Source organism: Cynara cardunculus (genome assembly GCF_001531365.2).
Source record: "Cynara cardunculus var. scolymus isolate 2C chromosome LG 1, CcrdV1, whole genome shotgun sequence".
NCBI lineage: Eukaryota > Viridiplantae > Streptophyta > Magnoliopsida > Asterales > Asteraceae > Cynara > Cynara cardunculus.
The window spans coordinates 11,251,650-11,270,196 of NC_037528.1; the positions used below are offsets into that span (position 1 = coordinate 11,251,650).

An 18,547-nucleotide genomic window follows, 5' to 3' on the forward strand; every position below is an offset into this window, starting at 1 on the left:
TTCATAAATTTAGAGCAGAGCCGCTAGCCAACTATTTCAAGGGATAAAATCCTTGAGGGAACGTCTTGTCTCGAGATCCAATCATACACAAACTTGGATATCGGAGAACAAATCATCTGCCAAACTTGACTTGTTTTGGTAGACCAAGTTGTTACAGTGATCCCGTATCAAGTAAGCAGTTGCCCAGATTGTTGCCTGCCAAACCCTCGAGAACAAACCTCGAATCGGATCGCCACCGGTGTGATTAAGCACTTACTTGTTTGTGTGTACCCACAATGAACTCAAACACCCCACCATTTCTGAATCCTTCCCCATACTTCCAATGCGAATTAGCATTCCACGAGACAATGGTCCAAAGTTTCCTACAAATAATTACAAATTGGACAAAGAACCAAGTCCAAATCAATTCCGCGATCTCCCAAAGCCACCCGAACTGGAAGCCTTCCGTAAAGAGCCCTCCGAACGAAGATGTTGCTCTTTAAGGGTAACCGATTATTTAAGCAGGTTTTCGATGTACATCGTCTTCGGTAAGAGTTACATCGTCAATTAGAGTCTTTAATGTGAGATTTTGACTTTGATTCTTCTAACTAATTAAAAGATAACAAACTGAGTTTTCACTTAAAAGATTTGAACCGTAACCTCTTACATGTGGAGTCGTAAATCAACCATTTGACCGTGTTTAATTTCTATTCGTATAGATTTGGTTTGAAAGCATTTAAAAGCACCCCTCAAGAGCAAACAAATGTACTTTTCATACGGGCTACGACTAAATATTTTTTCTCTTGCAACAATCGAGTGAAAGCATAGAAGGAGTCTGTCCGGTTCCTATCCACCGATATTAGAAACCAAGATCATTAAAAAAAATCAAAAGCTTCATTTCATAAAAAGACATATTTACTAGACAAACTTGGTCAATTACAATGATTTGAAAACCTACTTGGTACCAAATAATTCAAAGGTTGTCTAAGATCTAAAGCAACCATCTTACCAAAAAAGCCATGAAATTTTCTAACAAAATCATCTAAATTTGTTGCAATTCTTTCAGCAAAAGTGGATCGAAAAGCCTTCGGATTCATTAGTATGATGGGTTTGTTTTTAAAGCATGGAAGGGTTTTCTTGATACCATTCTTTAATTCCAACACCAAAACCCCAAATTGGTTTTCTTGATCATATTCTTTAATGGCAATCCCCCAAAAACAAAGGGTTTCATAATCCCTTAACTCCAAGTGAAAATTGAAGTACCATGTGAAAGAAAGAGAACGAACCCACTTGTGTCTCTTTTCGGCCCTAATAATCCCATACGCAACCAGAAGCACGTAACAACTTCAGATCTACTTCAATTTTCCTTTTTATATAATTCCCATAATCTGATGCTCAATTATGCTTCATCTCTTTAACTATTTTGATTTGGGTAGATCCGAAACATCGGAGCATTAGAGAAATTGCAGGTTTTTAATGGGGGCATCCGAGTCTGTACCAGTAGCCGAAGACGAGGATGAAGAAGTTGAAGAAGAAGAAGAAGAAAGGGATAACCATGGCGGCAACGATACAAGAAGGTTACTAGGTGAAGATGATAGTTTAATGAAGAAGGTTGTAGAACAAGAGCCTGAACTGTTACCCTGCCACGCATCGGCGTCGCCGTTATCTCCTCAGCCGTCGTCGTTCGGCACCCCACGGTTGGCTCCGTCCATCAAGGTATGGGACCCTTGCAACGTTCTTTCTCCACCGCCGCAGTTCACACGTAGCTTTTCCGACGCGGCGGATGACGATAGAACTATGACGGAGGTGTATTTGATTTGTCAAGGTGAGTGTCATGTGAATTTACGGCCAGATTTGGTCGGCGGTCGTTGCCCTGAAGCTGCACTGACCCCTAACGGGAAGAGACAAGCTAGAGCCCTAGCCGTGTTCTTGAAATCACAAGGGATTCGATTCAATGCCGTTTACACCTCCCCTTTAGATCGGGCTCGATCGACTGCTCTTCCCATCTGTCAGGTACTCCTTTTTCATGGCGGATTTCACAATTATTTCATCTGTTTGATATACAAGTTATATGATATATATATATATATATATATATATATATATATATATATGTATGTATGTATATATTCATTTGAAGGAATCCACATCGACGAATTGTGCCTTGAGCTTTCAAGATTTCACATTATTCCATCTGTTTGATACACAGATTATATGTATGTATGTATGTATGTATGTATGTATGTATGTATGTATGTATGTAGAGCATCATGTGAGAAGTTAAACATTTTGTAAGAAGGTGAGAAGTTTCGATATCATATATGATTACACTCCTTTCGGTGTGTTTAATCTTATATGATTAAGCGTCTATGTGTTGTCAATGTAACATGTGTTTAATCGTAAATGATTAACCTTGTGTATGATGCTTGTAATCATATATGATATTGAAACTTCTTGCCTTCTCGCAAAATGTTTTAACATTTCGTTTGAACCTGCCCATATATATAGAGGATGGATCATTCGAGAATTTAAACATTTTGCGAGAAAGCGAGAAGTTTCAATGTCATATATGACTACAATTATTTGGGCTTGTTTAATCATATATGGTTAAGAGTCTGTGTTGTCAATGCGACATGGGTTTAATCATATATGATGTAAGCTTGTGTATCATGTGTGTAATCATATATGATATTGAAACTTCTTGCCTTCTCGCAAAAATGTTTAGCTTCTTGTTTGAACCTGCCCCTGTTATGTATGTGTATGTACTCATTTGAAGGAATCACATCTATGAATTGTGCCTTGAGCTTTCAAGATTTCGTAGCAATAGACTGCAAGTATTAGGTTCCATGCGAGATTTAAAGGGTAGAACACCAATCTCCACATAATTTACATGGAAGTAAGTGATTGTGTGTAGCTTGTTGAAGCCTCAAATCTGGTAACTATCTTATGAAAGGTTGATAGATTCTTCAGAATCGTCGATTGAATCGTTTGTAGATGAGATTTTGATCAAGAATCAGTTTATACCAGTTGTTGTCACCATCACCACCAAAGTTTGTAGATGAAAGCTATCTGGTCGGTCAATGTGGCGTTGTGATTGATTCAAGACTGTCTTGTAGAACCAATAGTAATACCGTATATCTAGAACTATGGTATTGCAGAGCAATTGGATGCTGCAAAAGGGGAAGTGAAATATGATTACTTTAAATTTTAAGTTCCAACCCTCGGACTACCTCTCAATCCTTCTTAAGTTCCAGCATTGGCCCAACGGTACCCGGGTTACAGGTGGATCCCAACCTCCATGGAGGTCAAGGGTTCAAGCCTTGGGTGCAACTAGATCTGACCAAGGCTCCTTCCTGTTGTGAGAGTTGGAGAGGTTCGTATGTAGCCATTCCCTTATGTTTCACACATAGTTGTTAAAAGTGCGTCTGGCTCTATGGCCCATAAGGCTCTCAAGGTCTTGGACTTTTTTAAAGTCGAGGCTAGGCGTATTCACGAGGCTCACTGAGGCGTTGCACCTTGTGGGCTTAGGCGCGCCTCATAAAGAGTTGTTAAATACCTAGTCAAACCCTAATATTAAATAAGTTTTCTCATTTTCTCATCTCTCATTCCTGAGGCCCGTGCCTCGCACCTAGGCCCCAGGACCGTTGCGCCTAAGTGCGCCTTGACCCTTTAACAACTTTTTCACGGAAAGGCCTTCATCAGAAGATTTTTCTTAACAGTGTTCTAACTTTCGATCAGGAGAGACTTTTGTCAAAGATTTGTGTTGGTTTTTATTTCTTCAGGTCGAAAGAGATATTTTATGAACACACCCTTTAACTTCATCTCTTTGATGTCTGATTTTGTATGGGAAGAATAAATGCCATTTATGCGCCAGACTTCGAGCTGATTTATACATTTCATCATCCTACTTAACTGTGTTATTCTCATTATCAACTTGAGACGATTGGAAGAGTTTTAGGCCCAATGTTGAAATCAGCATTTGCTTTGCCATGAGGACTCTGAACTAACCAAGAAGATTCATCGACATCAATGTTTTTAGTCCTGTCTGCATACCAAACTCCCTTTCTGTTGTCTGAATGGGAGCTTGATGTGTTTAGGCTAGTTCTTTCCCTCTTAATTTTCATGGTTTATTTGCAGGAGATGAACGTCTCAGAACACCTGATACAAGCATCGGATGCATTACAAGAGATGAGTCATGGACTTTGGGAGGGCTGCCTGCGTTCCGATGTATACACCCCTGAAGTGTTAAGCTTAATGGAGCGGTTTCAGCCTGATTTCTGTGCACCTTCTGGTGAATCACTCAGACAGGTGGAATTCCGAATGCTTCAGTTTCTAAACGGAACCGTGGTGTGTTTGCCGGAAAAGCTGAGATCCGGGTTCTCACCTACAGGTGAAGAAGGCCTTACAAACTCCATTCAGTATCGTGATGGACCTCCATCACCACGATGGGATTTGCTCACAAAGCCCAAACAAGTGCTCGCAAGAAGGAAATCCGGCAAAAGCCGACTGCAAATGGTGACGACCACCGGAGATCACGAGGCTGATGACGAGATGTCTCCACGAGACCCTCCAAACCTGAACCATGTTGGAAGAAACAACAACAGCAGCAGCAGCAGCAGTAGCCATTGTTTCATTGCTTCTTCTTGTGTAGGTGTCTTCAGTCACTCGACGCCCATCAAATGTCTCCTGACAGGGGTCCTCGGTTGCAGCCCAGTGATGTCGAACAAGATTTGTGTCGAAGATTCATCGGTGACGGTGCTCCAACATTCGTGGAAAACGGGTTGGCAGATTAAAAGATTAAATGATACCTCCCACCTTAGGCTTATGTAGTAGTGGGATATGCATACGACCAATGGTAGGTGATTCTTTCAATTGTGTAGCATGAATTCAAGTATTTATTTATGATCGATGATTGTTGATTTCGTTTGGGTTGGATTTGGTTGCTTGTATACTCACTTTCACTTTTTGATTTGGAGGATACTTTTAATAACAACATTTTGGTTTTGGAATCTGTATCGGCAAATGGAACAGTTTTTTTTATATTTTATCCCATTAATTACTGCTTAACACCTCTTTCCAAACACCCCCTGAATCTTTTTTACTTCAATTACCCATCAAATCGTCTTCATCTTGATTTTATACTAGTTGTGTACCCGCGAAATGCGGCGGGAGCCATGAATTTTAACGATTTTGAAGTTCCACTGGTTTTATAAGATAAGATTTAACGATGATATAGGTTACACTTGGTTTTTACATATTAATACAATTTGAATAAATAAGACTATCGATGAAAAAAATTGTATGACAGTTTAAAATCCAATATATTTAAAATCCAATATATTTAAAATCCAACATATTTAAACGACTCCACAAATGTGTTCGATTTACACCAAGAGCAAAGAACAAAGAAACTTGAGTAGGGATGGCAACGGGGCGGGGTTTGCAATCCCCGGCCCCGGCCCCGGTTTATATAAATAGTCCCCGGCCCCGTCCCCGGTCAACTTTCGGTCAACTCCCGGTCAACACCCGTTTTAGCCCAATTATATATATCACTTATAAGCCCAAGTCCATAATAAATCTAAGCCCAATTATATATATCACTTATAAGCCCAAGTCCATAATAAATCTAAGCCCAATTATATATATCAATTATAAGCCCAAATAATAAAAATGTTTAATATTTATATATATACCGGGTACGGGGCGGGTCGGGGGATACAATACCCGGCCCCGGCCCCAACCCCGGTTTGCCTCTACCGGGGATCCGTTTTAGCGGGGAATCCCCGTTCCCGTCCGGGTCGGGTGAACTGGGTTCCCCACCGGATCGGGTCAAATCACCATCCCTAAACTTGAGTTTTAAGATAAACACTCAAAACCAATAAAGAAAACTACAAATTTGACATATCATAATCCATGAAAAGACAAAAAAAATTGAGTTTTAGAATGAGATTTCAACTGCTTACCCTCTTTATTGTCCAAAAACTCAGATTAAGGTTGAATTAATACATGTATACATATATTTCAAAAAAACCCAAGAACATATTAATTCAGAACATACTATACAGTGCAATTTGGACAGCCTAACCCCAAAATATATAGTATATATATATATATATATATATATATATAACTATAAAAATATAAATCGTAAATATTAAAAATATTTTTTCACAGTATATATAATAATATAATTAAGTCAAAAACTATTCAATATTGGACTTATTTCGAAGATATTAACGAGACCATTATAATGGTGTAACTTGTTAAAATAAAAATGCATTTTTTAAACATATTTTAATTGATATACGATTATGTATGTTAATTTGATAAATGTTTAAAATGAAACATTTAAAAGTAAAGGACGTAAAGTAAATTAATTAACTAATTATTGGAGTATAAAGTGTAAATTTAAAATTATAATTTTAAAAAAAATCGGTTGTGAGAGGGTGAGTGTATGTGAGGAGATGAGAGAGTGGAAAAGTAGTATAAAGGGTATCTTGATCATTTAGTAATTTAAGACTATAAGACTTTTACTAAATTTGCTTAATAAGATAGTATAGAGGAACACCATGCCACTTCTTGCAAATTAGACACCACCATTTGAATAAAGATCTTCAAACCCCAAATAACCCTGGGATCGACTGGTTTGATGTAGCGATTGAATAACGTTCGATACAATCGTCTTTCTGCCGTTGATAAAAGGATGCAAAATTGTTGGGGTTTTGAACACCACAAAAGTCCTAAAACAGCAAATAAAGTAATGAACTTTATTAAAATCAAGTATGTGATGTCAACCAACAACTAATACGGAAAACAAAGTAGTGTCGAAAAGCATGACAAACAATCAACCAAAGAATTGCAAAAACACACAAAAGACGAGATTTGTGTGGTTCCACATGAAAGAGGAGGAATTTTAAATTTTTATTGATGAAGAACATCCAAACACGAGAAATTACAAACTAAAACGCTAAATTGCGTATAATCTGAATCTCTCAATATTTTCTACTTAATTTTCTTCACGCATTGCCGAACCTCGTGCCCGAAGACCCAAATGTTTATGTGCATGAAATAGCACTACATCCGCCCGTGCTTATTACAAAACTGTGGTCGTATACAAAAAACAAAACTTAAGAAGCTGTTTGGCAATTGCTGAATGGTTTAATACAAAATGATTAAAAGACTATTATGATATAGTGCAAAATGAAATATAATTGTTTGATAATTGTTTACAATGAATTATGTTAATGAATGGTTAAGAGAGACTCATGATACAAAATCATTCAGACGGTTTTAGAATTATTAATAGACAAACCTTTTTTTTTATGAAACAAAATTTATCTCTTAACAATTCAGAGACTATCTCTTATTAAAACTATTAAAAGGTAAACAACAACCGTTATACAAAGTAACATGACACCCATCCATGATTATAAGGTATGGCCATGCCATGACAGAAAGCCCAGAACTTTCTATTTTGCATATCCATATTTGAATAATCTGTCATAGTTGTACAAGAAACCAACGACCAAAAGGAAAACTGGGAAATGAATGAAGATTTCTAGAGCAGCTGCAGTCGCTGCTTCTTCTTCTGAGCTCACCATCAATCACTTCTCGCGTAGTAATACGAACCTCACAACTTTCTTCAACAAATACGTAGACGCCACCAATGTCTGGTCATGGAATTCGGTCATTGCTGACCTTGCTCGCGCTGGTGATTCTGTCGAGTCCCTTCTCGCCTTCTCGGCCATGCGGAAGCTTTCTCTTACCCCAAATCGTTCTACTTTCCCTTGTACGATCAAATCCTGCTCCGCCCTATTTGATCTTCAATCTGGCAAGCAGACCCACCTACAAGCTCTTATCTTTGGGTTTCACCACGATCTTTTCGTCTCATCCGCTCTCATTGACATGTACTCCAAATGTGGTCACTTGGATGATGCCCACAACCTGTTCGATGAATCGCCTCTACGAAATGTCTTTTCTTGGACTTCAATGATCTCTGGGTATGTTCAAAACGGACGTCCCCATGAAGCTTTATCCCTTTTTAAAGACTTCCTAACTGAAGAGAGCTTGACTGAAAACGAAGTGTGTGTCGATTCAGTTGCTATGGTTTCTGTTCTTGCTGCTTGTTCTAGTACTTCATGTAAGAGCATTACAGAAGGGGTTCATGGGGTGGTTGTTAAAAAGGGGTTTGCAGAAAACACATCAATTGGGAATACTCTAGTGGATGCTTATGCCAAATGTGGTCAAGTAGGTGTCTCTAGGAAGGCCTTTGATGAGATAAATGACAAAGATGTAACAACTTGGAATTCAATGATTGCAGTTTCTGCTCAAAATGGATTGTCTACAGAAGCAATTGAACTGTTTTATTCCATGGTAAGAGATGCAGGTGTTAACTATAATGCCGTGACTTTGTCTGCCGTTCTGCTGGCTTGTGCTCATTCTGGTGCTCTGCAATTTGGGAAATGCGTACATGATCAGGTACTTAGAACGTAGTGTTCAAAGCATATATGATAGATAAAACTACACGATTTGGTTGATTTTTAATTAAGTCCTGTATTGATAAAGCGGTTAGTGTGGATTGATTTGTTTGTATAGATTAGGGAAGTGTTTGTTGGGAGGGTTTTTTGCCGGATGGAAGAAGCGTGTTTTTAGGAGGCCCAAGTTTGGAAAAACTTGGCTTTCTGTACCCCTAGAAGCTTACTTAATAAGCCACTTTCTATATCATTAAGCCACTACCAAACCATACAATCATGGATAGTTGACCAAATAAGGGCATGTTTGTTAGCAGCTTAATAAGCTTAATGGAACTCATATCTTATTCGGTAGCTATACATGACTGTTTGGTAGTGGCTTAATGATATGGTGACTTATTCAGTAATCTTCTAAGAGGAAGCTTTATGCAGAAAGCCAAGTTTTTTCCAAACTTGTTCCTTCTAATTAAAAACACACTCCTTCCATATATGAAAAAACCCTTACAAACAAATACCTTCCAAATCTATATAGACCGAATAATCCATACAGGACTTAATAGAAAACCAACCAAACATCCTTTAAGTTGTAGTCCGATTAAGCTCATTAAGCTGCTATCGCCCAATTGTTATCTGATAAGCTAGTCATGTTTAGTAAAACCGGATGACAATGCAAAATGACCTAAAGGGATATGTTGAAAAATGATCTAGAAAGAGAAGATTTCTTGAGTTGTTCCCTTTTAACTTTAGATTAATAAAGCAACTATGTGTAGATTTAAATAATCATATGTTTTTCCTTTTCTTTTCTGTATAGGTTATAAAGATGGGTCTGGAGGAGGATGTAGTTGTAGGTACATCAGTTGTGGACATGTACTGCAAGTGTGGGAGAGTAGCGACCGCAAGAAGAACCTTTGATCGCATAAAAAAGAAGAACGTGAGGTCATGGACCGCCATGGTTGCTGGCTACGGCATGCATGGTTACGCCAAAGAAGCTCTAGATGTCTTTTATGAGATGATCCGGGTTGGAATGGTCCCAAATTACATAACATTTGTGTCAGTCCTGTCAGCCTGCAGCCATGCTGGTATGGTTGATGAAGGATGGCACTGGTTCCAAACCATGGAACACAAATATTCCGTAGAACCAGGCGTGGAGCACTATAGTTGCATGGTCGATCTTTTTGGCCGAGCAGGTTTCCTTAACAGGGCTTATAATCTAATCAAGAAAATGAAAGTTAGACCTGATTTTGTGGTCTGGGGTTCTCTTCTTGCTGCATGTAGAATGCACAAAAACGTGGAGCTCGGAGAGATCTCTGCAAGAAAACTTTTTGAGCTTGACCCAAGAAACTGCGGATATTATGTTCTACTTTCCAACATTTATGCTGATGCGGGAAGGTGGGAAGACGTAGAAAAGATGCGAATATATATGAAAAAACATGGATTGGTTAAAACACCCGGATTTAGTTTGGTTGAATTAAAAGGTAGGGTGCATTTATTTCTGGTTGGGGATAAAGAGCATCCTGATCATGAGGAAATCTATTTGTATTTGGAAGAAATATCTTTGAAGATACAAGAAGCTGGATATATACCCAATATGGCATCAGTTCTACATGATATTGATAAAGAAGAGAAGGAAATGACATTAAGAATTCATAGTGAGAAACTGGCTGTTGCCTATGGGATTATGAACTCTGTTCCTGGCTCAACCATTCAGGTGATCAAGAATCTGAGAATTTGTGGTGATTGCCATGAAACCATCAAATTGATATCGAAGATTGTGAATCGAGAAATTGTGGTTAGAGATTCGAAGCGGTTTCATCATTTTAGTGAAGGTTTGTGTTCTTGTGGGGATTACTGGTGAAGAAGGAAGGCTTTGGAACTTTTGCTGATGGTAGTTTCTTGGCCTACTTGTGGTTTAGCAGATAATTGGTTAGATTTATCCTATTGTAGCTTCTTTTTGTCTAAAAATATTGAGAATTCTAAATATTTACATCAAGAGGAATATATGTTGAGGTTTTTGCTTCCCCCATGATGGATGCAAGATCATGTATTTCATTTGTTTTTGTGAAGATATATAAAACCCTTTTGAATCTCATTTTGAAAGTGCTCTTATATATAAAAAAGGAGGTTCTTTTATATATATATGTATAGGTTTGATGGACTGTGTCTAGCTGATGTGCTATTCAAACACGTCCCTCTGAAACATAGGTTGGAACCCCCCAAGAATGGAGGTGAAAGAGTGTGTCGAGTCCTGGGTGTTTGATGCCAGCTCCGATACCGAATTCAAACTAAACTGCATACAATGATGGAAAAATTAAAATAAACAAACTAGAGGACAAAATCAAGAAAATCGACAAACCACAGGGACCAAAAATGTATTTACTCTTAAGTTTGTGTGTCATTTGTGAAAACTCTAAACAATGATTACATATTTTACATTTAGAACCATTTTAAATATGTAATCTAAAATTGACCCCTTAACTATGATTATAATAATTAAAACCCTAAATCCAGTTTAATATTTGAAGTACATTCCTGTAGGTTCCAGCTACTGTTGATAGTGATATCGGTGTATTTGCTTCAAGGGTAAATTTCATAAAATGAAACCAACTTTACTTTTATTTTTTATTTACGATGATCATGAAACAAAAGGTTTGCGTTTATCTGAAGTGGACTCTAACACGTTCTCTCCCGTAGAGACTAGAAAGACACATATTATTCTAGAGTGTGGAGGGGAGACTATACGACTAACGATTGCCCTTGAGTATAAAGTCTCTAAAGTGGTAGACCTTAACTCTGATATCTTTTGAGAGTATATGAAACATTATTGATTACTCCCCAAAAGAACTTTTAACGAGATAAATGAGGTTTCAAAGTATGTAGAAGAGAATGGTCAAGTCTAGCTGATGTAAGACTCTAATAGGGAAACAAATTGGTTTTGCATTTTTTATATGACACGAACTGACAAAGATTTCATCAAAATTTCAAATGTATTAAATTTTTTAATAGATATGAAGCTAATTAATATTTTGGAAACTTAAACTATTATTACACAACCTTTTAAGGGTTGCAATTGCATTTTTTTTACTAACCAAGGACTTTAATCGTCTAACTTTCATATTAAAAGTCTTAATTGTTATTAGACATTATATGAAGGACCAAAATGTAAGTTTTAGTATTATATATATGATTGGTTAGATTCCAAACCCTAAAATCATATATTTGATTGGGGAAAAATCTAGGGTTTTGAAGAAAAGTGCTCCAAGGAGGTTTCAATCAAGGAAGGTCTTGAAGATCAACATTGGTTACATATATTAAAGGTACAAATTATTCTTTCTTCGATTTCGATCTCGATCTAGATTCGTATGTGTTTTCGAATTATTTCGTACACAGTTTGTTGAGTTTTATATGGTATGCGTATAAAATTTTGTAAAGTTAACAACTTTGTAGAATTCCAAGCATTCACAACTCTCGAGTTGGTATCTTTTTTTGAAGTATGTGATATTATATGGCAAAACTTACGTTTTTCATCTTTGGTGAGGTTTGAACTCTTGATTTTTAAGAAGATTGAAATTTGCTGATAACTTGAAAATCGATAAATCGTTAACCATTTGTTTCATGTAGGTATGTTATTGTTTAGAGGATTCGTTGATTCTAAACTTTTTGAGTGCCCTAAATTTTGCATCATTTTCAACATTTCTGTTACTAAATGGAATTAGACATCAATGCTTATAAAATTTTATATAAAACGATCGTAAAATCCGATTTGTATCGTTCTTGAGTTTTTAAAATCATAGAAGATGCATCTACTCGATCAATCTTGATCTGAATCCCTAATTGTAAGGATATCTCTACCAAATTCGCTATAATAAATGAAATACAAATTATGAAGTTTTGTAAAGATTTATAAGAGAAATTGAGTTTCAACCATTACAAACTTATCTAATGAAAGGTGAACGAAGCAATGAGAAATAATGTAGCATGTGGTTGGAGCAATCTAAAAAAAATATGACAACATTATGTGTTGATATATATATATATATATATATATATATAGAGAGAGAGAGAGAGAGAGAGAGAGAGAGGAGCGATCAATTACAAATCACCCTCATATGTGAAAACTCTACAAACCAATTTCATTCATCCATTTTCTTGATCAATGGTCAAAATTAAATAGTGTTATATTAGAAAATTAAAAAAAATATTTTTTAATTAAAAAATGGCAAAATCGGCAAATCACTCGTATGAAATTGTTTCACTGTATTAAAATTGTATTTCATCACTGTCTTATTCACTGTATGCAACTGTTTCACTGAATAAAACTGTATTTCACTGTATTTCATCGCTGTATGCAACTATTTCACTTTATGAAAAACATTATTTCATCACTGTATTAATTTGTATTTGTTAACTAGATGAACATGTATTTTCTCTACTATATGAATCTGTTTCACAATATTTATTCACATGTGTGAATTTGGTTCACTATATGAATCTGTTTCACAATATGAAATTGTATTAATTTGTCATCTTCATTTTATGCAACTATTTTACTGTTTCACTGTTTTATATTTAAAAATAATTGATTTACATCTTCCATATAAACGATTTCTATATTTATGTTTTTATATTTAAAAATAATTAAATCATTTTCAATATTATATTTAAAAACAATTGATTTACACCTTCTATATAAACAGTTTCTATATTTAAAAATAACTTAATTATTTCCAATATTAACTATTATACAATAAAATGACAATTATACCCTTACTTATTAAAATTAAAGAATAAAAAACGAAAATTTCCTATTGGTCGATTGTGGTTTGCATAGTTTTTATGGATCAGACAGCTTGTAATCTAACCCGCCTCTCTCTCTCTCTCTATCTATCTATATGTATGTATGTATGTATGTATGTATGTATGTATATATATATATATATATATATATGGAGGGGTTTAAACGTGAACACCCTTGTTTTACGAAAATGTTAGAACAATTTTGAGCCTACAAATTATTTAACTCATAATTAAAATTAAAAGAAAATAATTAAGAATAATCATTTGATTTAGTATTTATCTGTAACATTGGTGTTTTTTCTTATCTCTAAAATCATGTATAGATAATATGCTCACCGATTAATGTACCAAGTTATTATCGGATAAAAATCATATAATGAACAGAGTGATCATCACTTAATTAATTTTACCCCCCATAAAAGGAAATACATAACTCCCATTTAATAAAAATACGTGGTTACAATATTTAACTGAAACAATATATTTGATAACGATTCATATCATGATAACGTGGAAAGGTGATGGAGAGGAGAGATCATACAGGAGATATGAAGATTAGAGAGGTGAGAGAAAAAAATTGAGTGGAAGGAGATTTGAAAACCGGAATTGCTATATGCATTTATGTTTATATCATAATCAAGTTAAATCATGCATTGAAAATGTATAAAAAAATGAATATAACTTTGATATGTGTGAAAATGAAGTTAGTAGATAAGGGTGCATTTAGTAATATAGAGAGGTGCATTTAGTCCGTTCATTAAATAATAACCATAATGTCCCTATAGAATTGTTAATTACTAATTTAACCCCTTGAGTTAAATTTGTTTTGATTGAGATTCGATCTTACAAAATAATTGGTCATCCGTTGAATGCTCTAAAATTTAATGTGATTCACGGTTTTTTATTTTTTATTAGAAATATTTTATATATCCCATCACAAATAAAATATCTGAAATTAAAATATATATTAAATGAAAATATTTATGTTTATTTGTTGTAGTGATGATTTTTTCTTAATTGTTTGAATAATCAGTGTTTTTCTAATCTTAGTTTTATAATTTTTATTTTGTTGCTGTGTTAATTATTTGTAGTTTGATTATATGTTAATAGTTTCATGTTAACAGAATTTAATTTTCAATAATTTGCTCCCATATTTCAATTCTCAACCCAAAAATATGTGGATTTTTTTTATTTACTTTCTTTTAAGCTTGAGATTTTGTAACCTAATTTTTTTATATGAATATAATAGTTTTTAAATAAGTATAAATATTTTTTATTAATATATATATATATATATTATTTTAAGAAATTTGATTTGTGATTTTAATAATAAAATATTTAAAAAAACGAGTATCACATTAAATTTTAGAGCATATTACATTTTTGGCTCTATAGTTTGTTTAAAAACCGATTAATTCTTCATAAAGGTTGTTAATTAACGTCGTTAAGTGGATGAACTATGGGGGTTATAAAAATGAAAAGTTATGGACCATTAATGTAAATAGTTTGTTGTAGGAAGCAAATAAAAAAAACCACATGGACCACCAACGTAATTTACTCTAAGATAAGATTAAGAAGTTCTAAAAAGTTAACCCATTCGTTGCGGAATGATAACATCAGATTTCAAAAAACTTCCAAAACTCAATGCATATTGTTCATAGAGGTAGCGTTTGGTTTGCATACAAGACTGAAGAGGACAAAACATGACGAAACTGGACTGGACAAGAGAGTAGGACTGGATTGAACAAATGTATGTCTGGTGTTTGGTACGACTACAACTGGACGGGACAAAACTTTTCTAGTTCTTTGATGATTCTAAATATTATATAATAGTTATAATTAACACAAATAAAGTAAATAATTAAAGATTTAATTCATAAATATTTTTACACAATTTTCATGTAAATTAATACATATATATAATGGTACTAAATTTGAATGAAAATTTTGATATAATTGATGGTGGTAGTAGTGGTGGTGGTGGTGGTCGATGGTAGTAGTGGCGATGCACGGTAGTGGTCGATGGCCAACAATAGTTATGGAGGTAGAGGTAGTGGTGGTTGGTGGATGACGGTGGTTTATAGAGAACGTGAAGATGGTGGATTTTGGTGGTGGTGGTGGTGGTGGTGGTGGTGGCGGCTGTCAATTGTGGAGGATGTAGTTGTGTCTGATGTAGTGAAGATAGCGTTGGTGGTGATTATGATGGAAGTGAGGTGGTAATGGACGATGGTGGTTGATGGTTGACGATGATTGTGGAGGTCGTTGAGGAGGTTATTGCAGTAGAGGAAGAGTTGGAGGTGACCAATGGTGGTTGTAGACGTGGCAATGGACAGTGTTCACGGTGGTTGTGGAGGCCATGGAGGAGGTTGTTGTGATATAGGAGTTGAAGGTGGCCAATGGTGGTAGTGTTGGTGGTAATAGGTGGTGGTGGTCGGTGGGCAATGGTGGTTATAAAGGTGGTAATAGACGATGGTAGTTGGTGGTCGACAGTGGTTGTGGAGGTGGTGGAGGAGGTTGTTGTAGTAGAGCAAGAGTTGGAGGTGGCGAACGTGAGTAGTGGTGGTGGCAATGGACGGTGATGGTCGGTGATCGACTATAGTAGAGATTGCGATGGATGATCATGGACGGTGGTTGTGAAGGCAGTGTGAGATGTTGTTATAGTGGAAGAGGAGGTGAACATGACACCGGTGGTGGCGGCGGCTGAAACTAGCGGTGATGATCATTAAAATAAGGACCATATTAAGACTATACAACGCTTAGTGAAAATAATGTTTTTTTTATACACATAGGATATAAATTCTATATGAACCAATGGATCATGACAAGTTGTTACTACTAGCAATGGCTTCCTCTTTTTCAAACTAGGGTAGATTAGTAATACTTTTGTTTCTATCTCATTTTTTCCCCATCTTGTTCCACTTATTTTGGTGGAACAAGAAAAACTTTTTTTGTCTCATGATGTCCCATCTTGTCACAATTATTGTCCTTGTCTTATGTCACGCCAAATGTGAGACAATGAATTCTTTGATGATTCTAAATATTATATAATAGTTATAATTAACACAAATAAAGTAAATAATTAAATAATTCAATTTGTAATTTTTTTTTACAAATTTCATATAAATGAATACATACATACATATATAATGATACAAATTTTGAATGAAAATTTTGATATAATTGATGGTGGTGGTAGTGGTGGTGGAGGAGGTGGTGGTTGACGGTAGTAGTGGCGATGCGTGGTGGTGGTCGATGGTCGACGGTGGTTGTGGGGAGATTGTTGTAATAGAAGAAGAGTTGAAGGTGGCCAACAGTGGTGGTGGTGGTGTCGGTAGTTGTAGAGGTGGCAATATACAGTTTTCTTCGGTGGTTGTGGAGACCATGGAGGAGGTTGTTGTGGTATAGGAGTTGAAGATGGCCAATGGTGGTAGTGTTGGTGGTAATGGGTGGTGGTGGTCAGTGGCTGATGTTGGTTGTAAAGGTGGCAATAGGCGATGGTAGTTGGTAGTCGACGGTGGTTGTGGATGTGGTGATAGAGGTTGTTGTAATAGAGGAAGAGTTGGAGGTGCCGAACGACAACAATGGTGGTGGCAATGGACGGTGATCGTCAGTGGTCAACTATAGTAGAGGTGACAATGGATGACGGTGGTTGTGGAGGCGGTGGGGTATGTTGTTCTAGTGGAAGAGGAGGTGGAGATGACCACCAATAATAGTGACGGCTGAAACTAACGGTGATGATCATTAAAATAAATATCATATTAAGGTTATATATCAAACCATGGTAGATTAGTAATACTTTTGTTTGTGTCTCATTTTTGTCCCATTTTGTTCCACCTATTTTGGTGGATTAAGAAAAAGCCTATTTTGTCCCATGCTGTCCATTTTGTCGCAATTTTTGTCCTTGTCATATGTCACATCAAACGTGAGACAAAGAGTTCTTGTTCTGTCCCATGCTGTGCCAAACGTGAGACAATAAGTTTTGTCCAATTCTGTCCTGTCCCATGTACCAAACGTAAAAAAAAAAACAAAAACAAAATATGAATATTTAAAAAATTGAAAGATTCTATATGTATCATTAATTATATTTAATACTTTAATAGTTATATATTTAAAAAATATTAATTTTTAAGAACAAAACTCAAAATGTAATATAATACAAATAAGTTGGGTGAAATAAGGGAAAAAGGAAAGTAAAGGGCCTCAAAATGAAATAACACAAAGTCTGGGGGCCAAATTGAACAAGAATGGATTTCGCCGTTTTCCGTCTCTGTTTGCATAATTGCATTGCATAGCCTTGCCAGCATGCAGAGATAGCGAGTGGAACGCAACCGCAGTCTCCTGCGTGAGGTTCGATCTTCTCCTTCACAAATGCAGCGAAGAAGATCGTTCATTCCCTCCCTCCCTCTCTCTCTCTCTCTCTCTCTCTCTCTCTCTCTTGACTCTGTTTCTTTGATTGTTTGCCGTCTGCCATAAACCCTTTCTTCACAAACCCTTTGTTTTGCGTTGCAGTCGGTTACGCATTGTGCTTATTTGGTAATTCTTTCATTTTTATTCGCAAAAGGAATTTCGTAAGGCGAACTCTGTGTATTTAGGGTATTTCCATGTACAACCCTCTCTTGTTAAGCTTATTTAATTTGGACTTCATGACTCTTGAGTGTTTACCAGGTCAATGCGCTTATGGTGCCAATGGTTTATTCAGCCGTTTGTTTGTTGATTGCACTTGCCAAATGCTATCGATTTTTCCATCTTTTTATCGATTCTGACTAATTTATTATCGGTTCTATGATATATACCAATCTAGGGTAGAATCGATGAGTATATGTGTGTGTGTGTGTGTATATGCATAATGCGTACATGATTCATATATTCGTTCTATTCTTCTTGTACATGAATCTGAAGTATGTTTATGATCCTTCTTTCCGCTAGAATAATTGCTACATTCGACTTTATGCATTAGCTAAAGCTTTGATTGACTCCACATTGAAATTAAAATAATTTTGTGGAGTAAGATGCTAATTGCAATGTCTTTTGTGGTGATATGTTGACCATTTTACATAGGGGAAAATACAAAATTGATGTAATTCTTGTTGGACGTCGAAAAAGCAAAATGTTGCAACCCTTATAGGATCATGGAGTATAGAGACTAGAATGTGGAGGGCCTAGATAGGACGATCCGCTTACAAGTTGAATGTGATTTTCTGGTTACTACAATTTTCTTTATACATAACTCATGTGATTATTCCTTTATTCCATCGTTTTACCATTTTTAGAATATGGGCTTGTATGTTCCATGTTGTCTTCTC

At 35.8% G+C, this 18,547-nt stretch overlaps 2 protein-coding genes across 2 annotated transcripts; both read left to right on the top strand.

Moving 5' to 3' along the window:
* Positions 1 to 1,023: 1,023 nt before the first annotated feature.
* Positions 1,024 to 4,990, top strand: LOC112508003. The gene is made up of 3 exons (XM_025112782.1): positions 1,024 to 1,316; positions 1,416 to 1,992; positions 4,117 to 4,990. Exons 2-3 carry the CDS (start codon positions 1,456 to 1,458, stop codon positions 4,807 to 4,809), a joined length of 1,230 nt encoding a protein of 409 aa, XP_024968550.1. The 5' UTR covers positions 1,024 to 1,316; positions 1,416 to 1,455; the 3' UTR covers positions 4,810 to 4,990.
* A 2,537-nt stretch (positions 4,991 to 7,527) lies between these two features.
* On the top strand, positions 7,528 to 10,465 carry LOC112528744 (pentatricopeptide repeat-containing protein At3g26782, mitochondrial). Its single transcript, XM_025139805.1, has 2 exons — positions 7,528 to 8,457; positions 9,262 to 10,465. Exons 1-2 carry the CDS (start codon positions 7,528 to 7,530, stop codon positions 10,303 to 10,305), a joined length of 1,974 nt encoding a protein of 657 aa, XP_024995573.1. The 3' UTR covers positions 10,306 to 10,465.
* Positions 10,466 to 18,547: the final 8,082 nt, after the last annotated feature.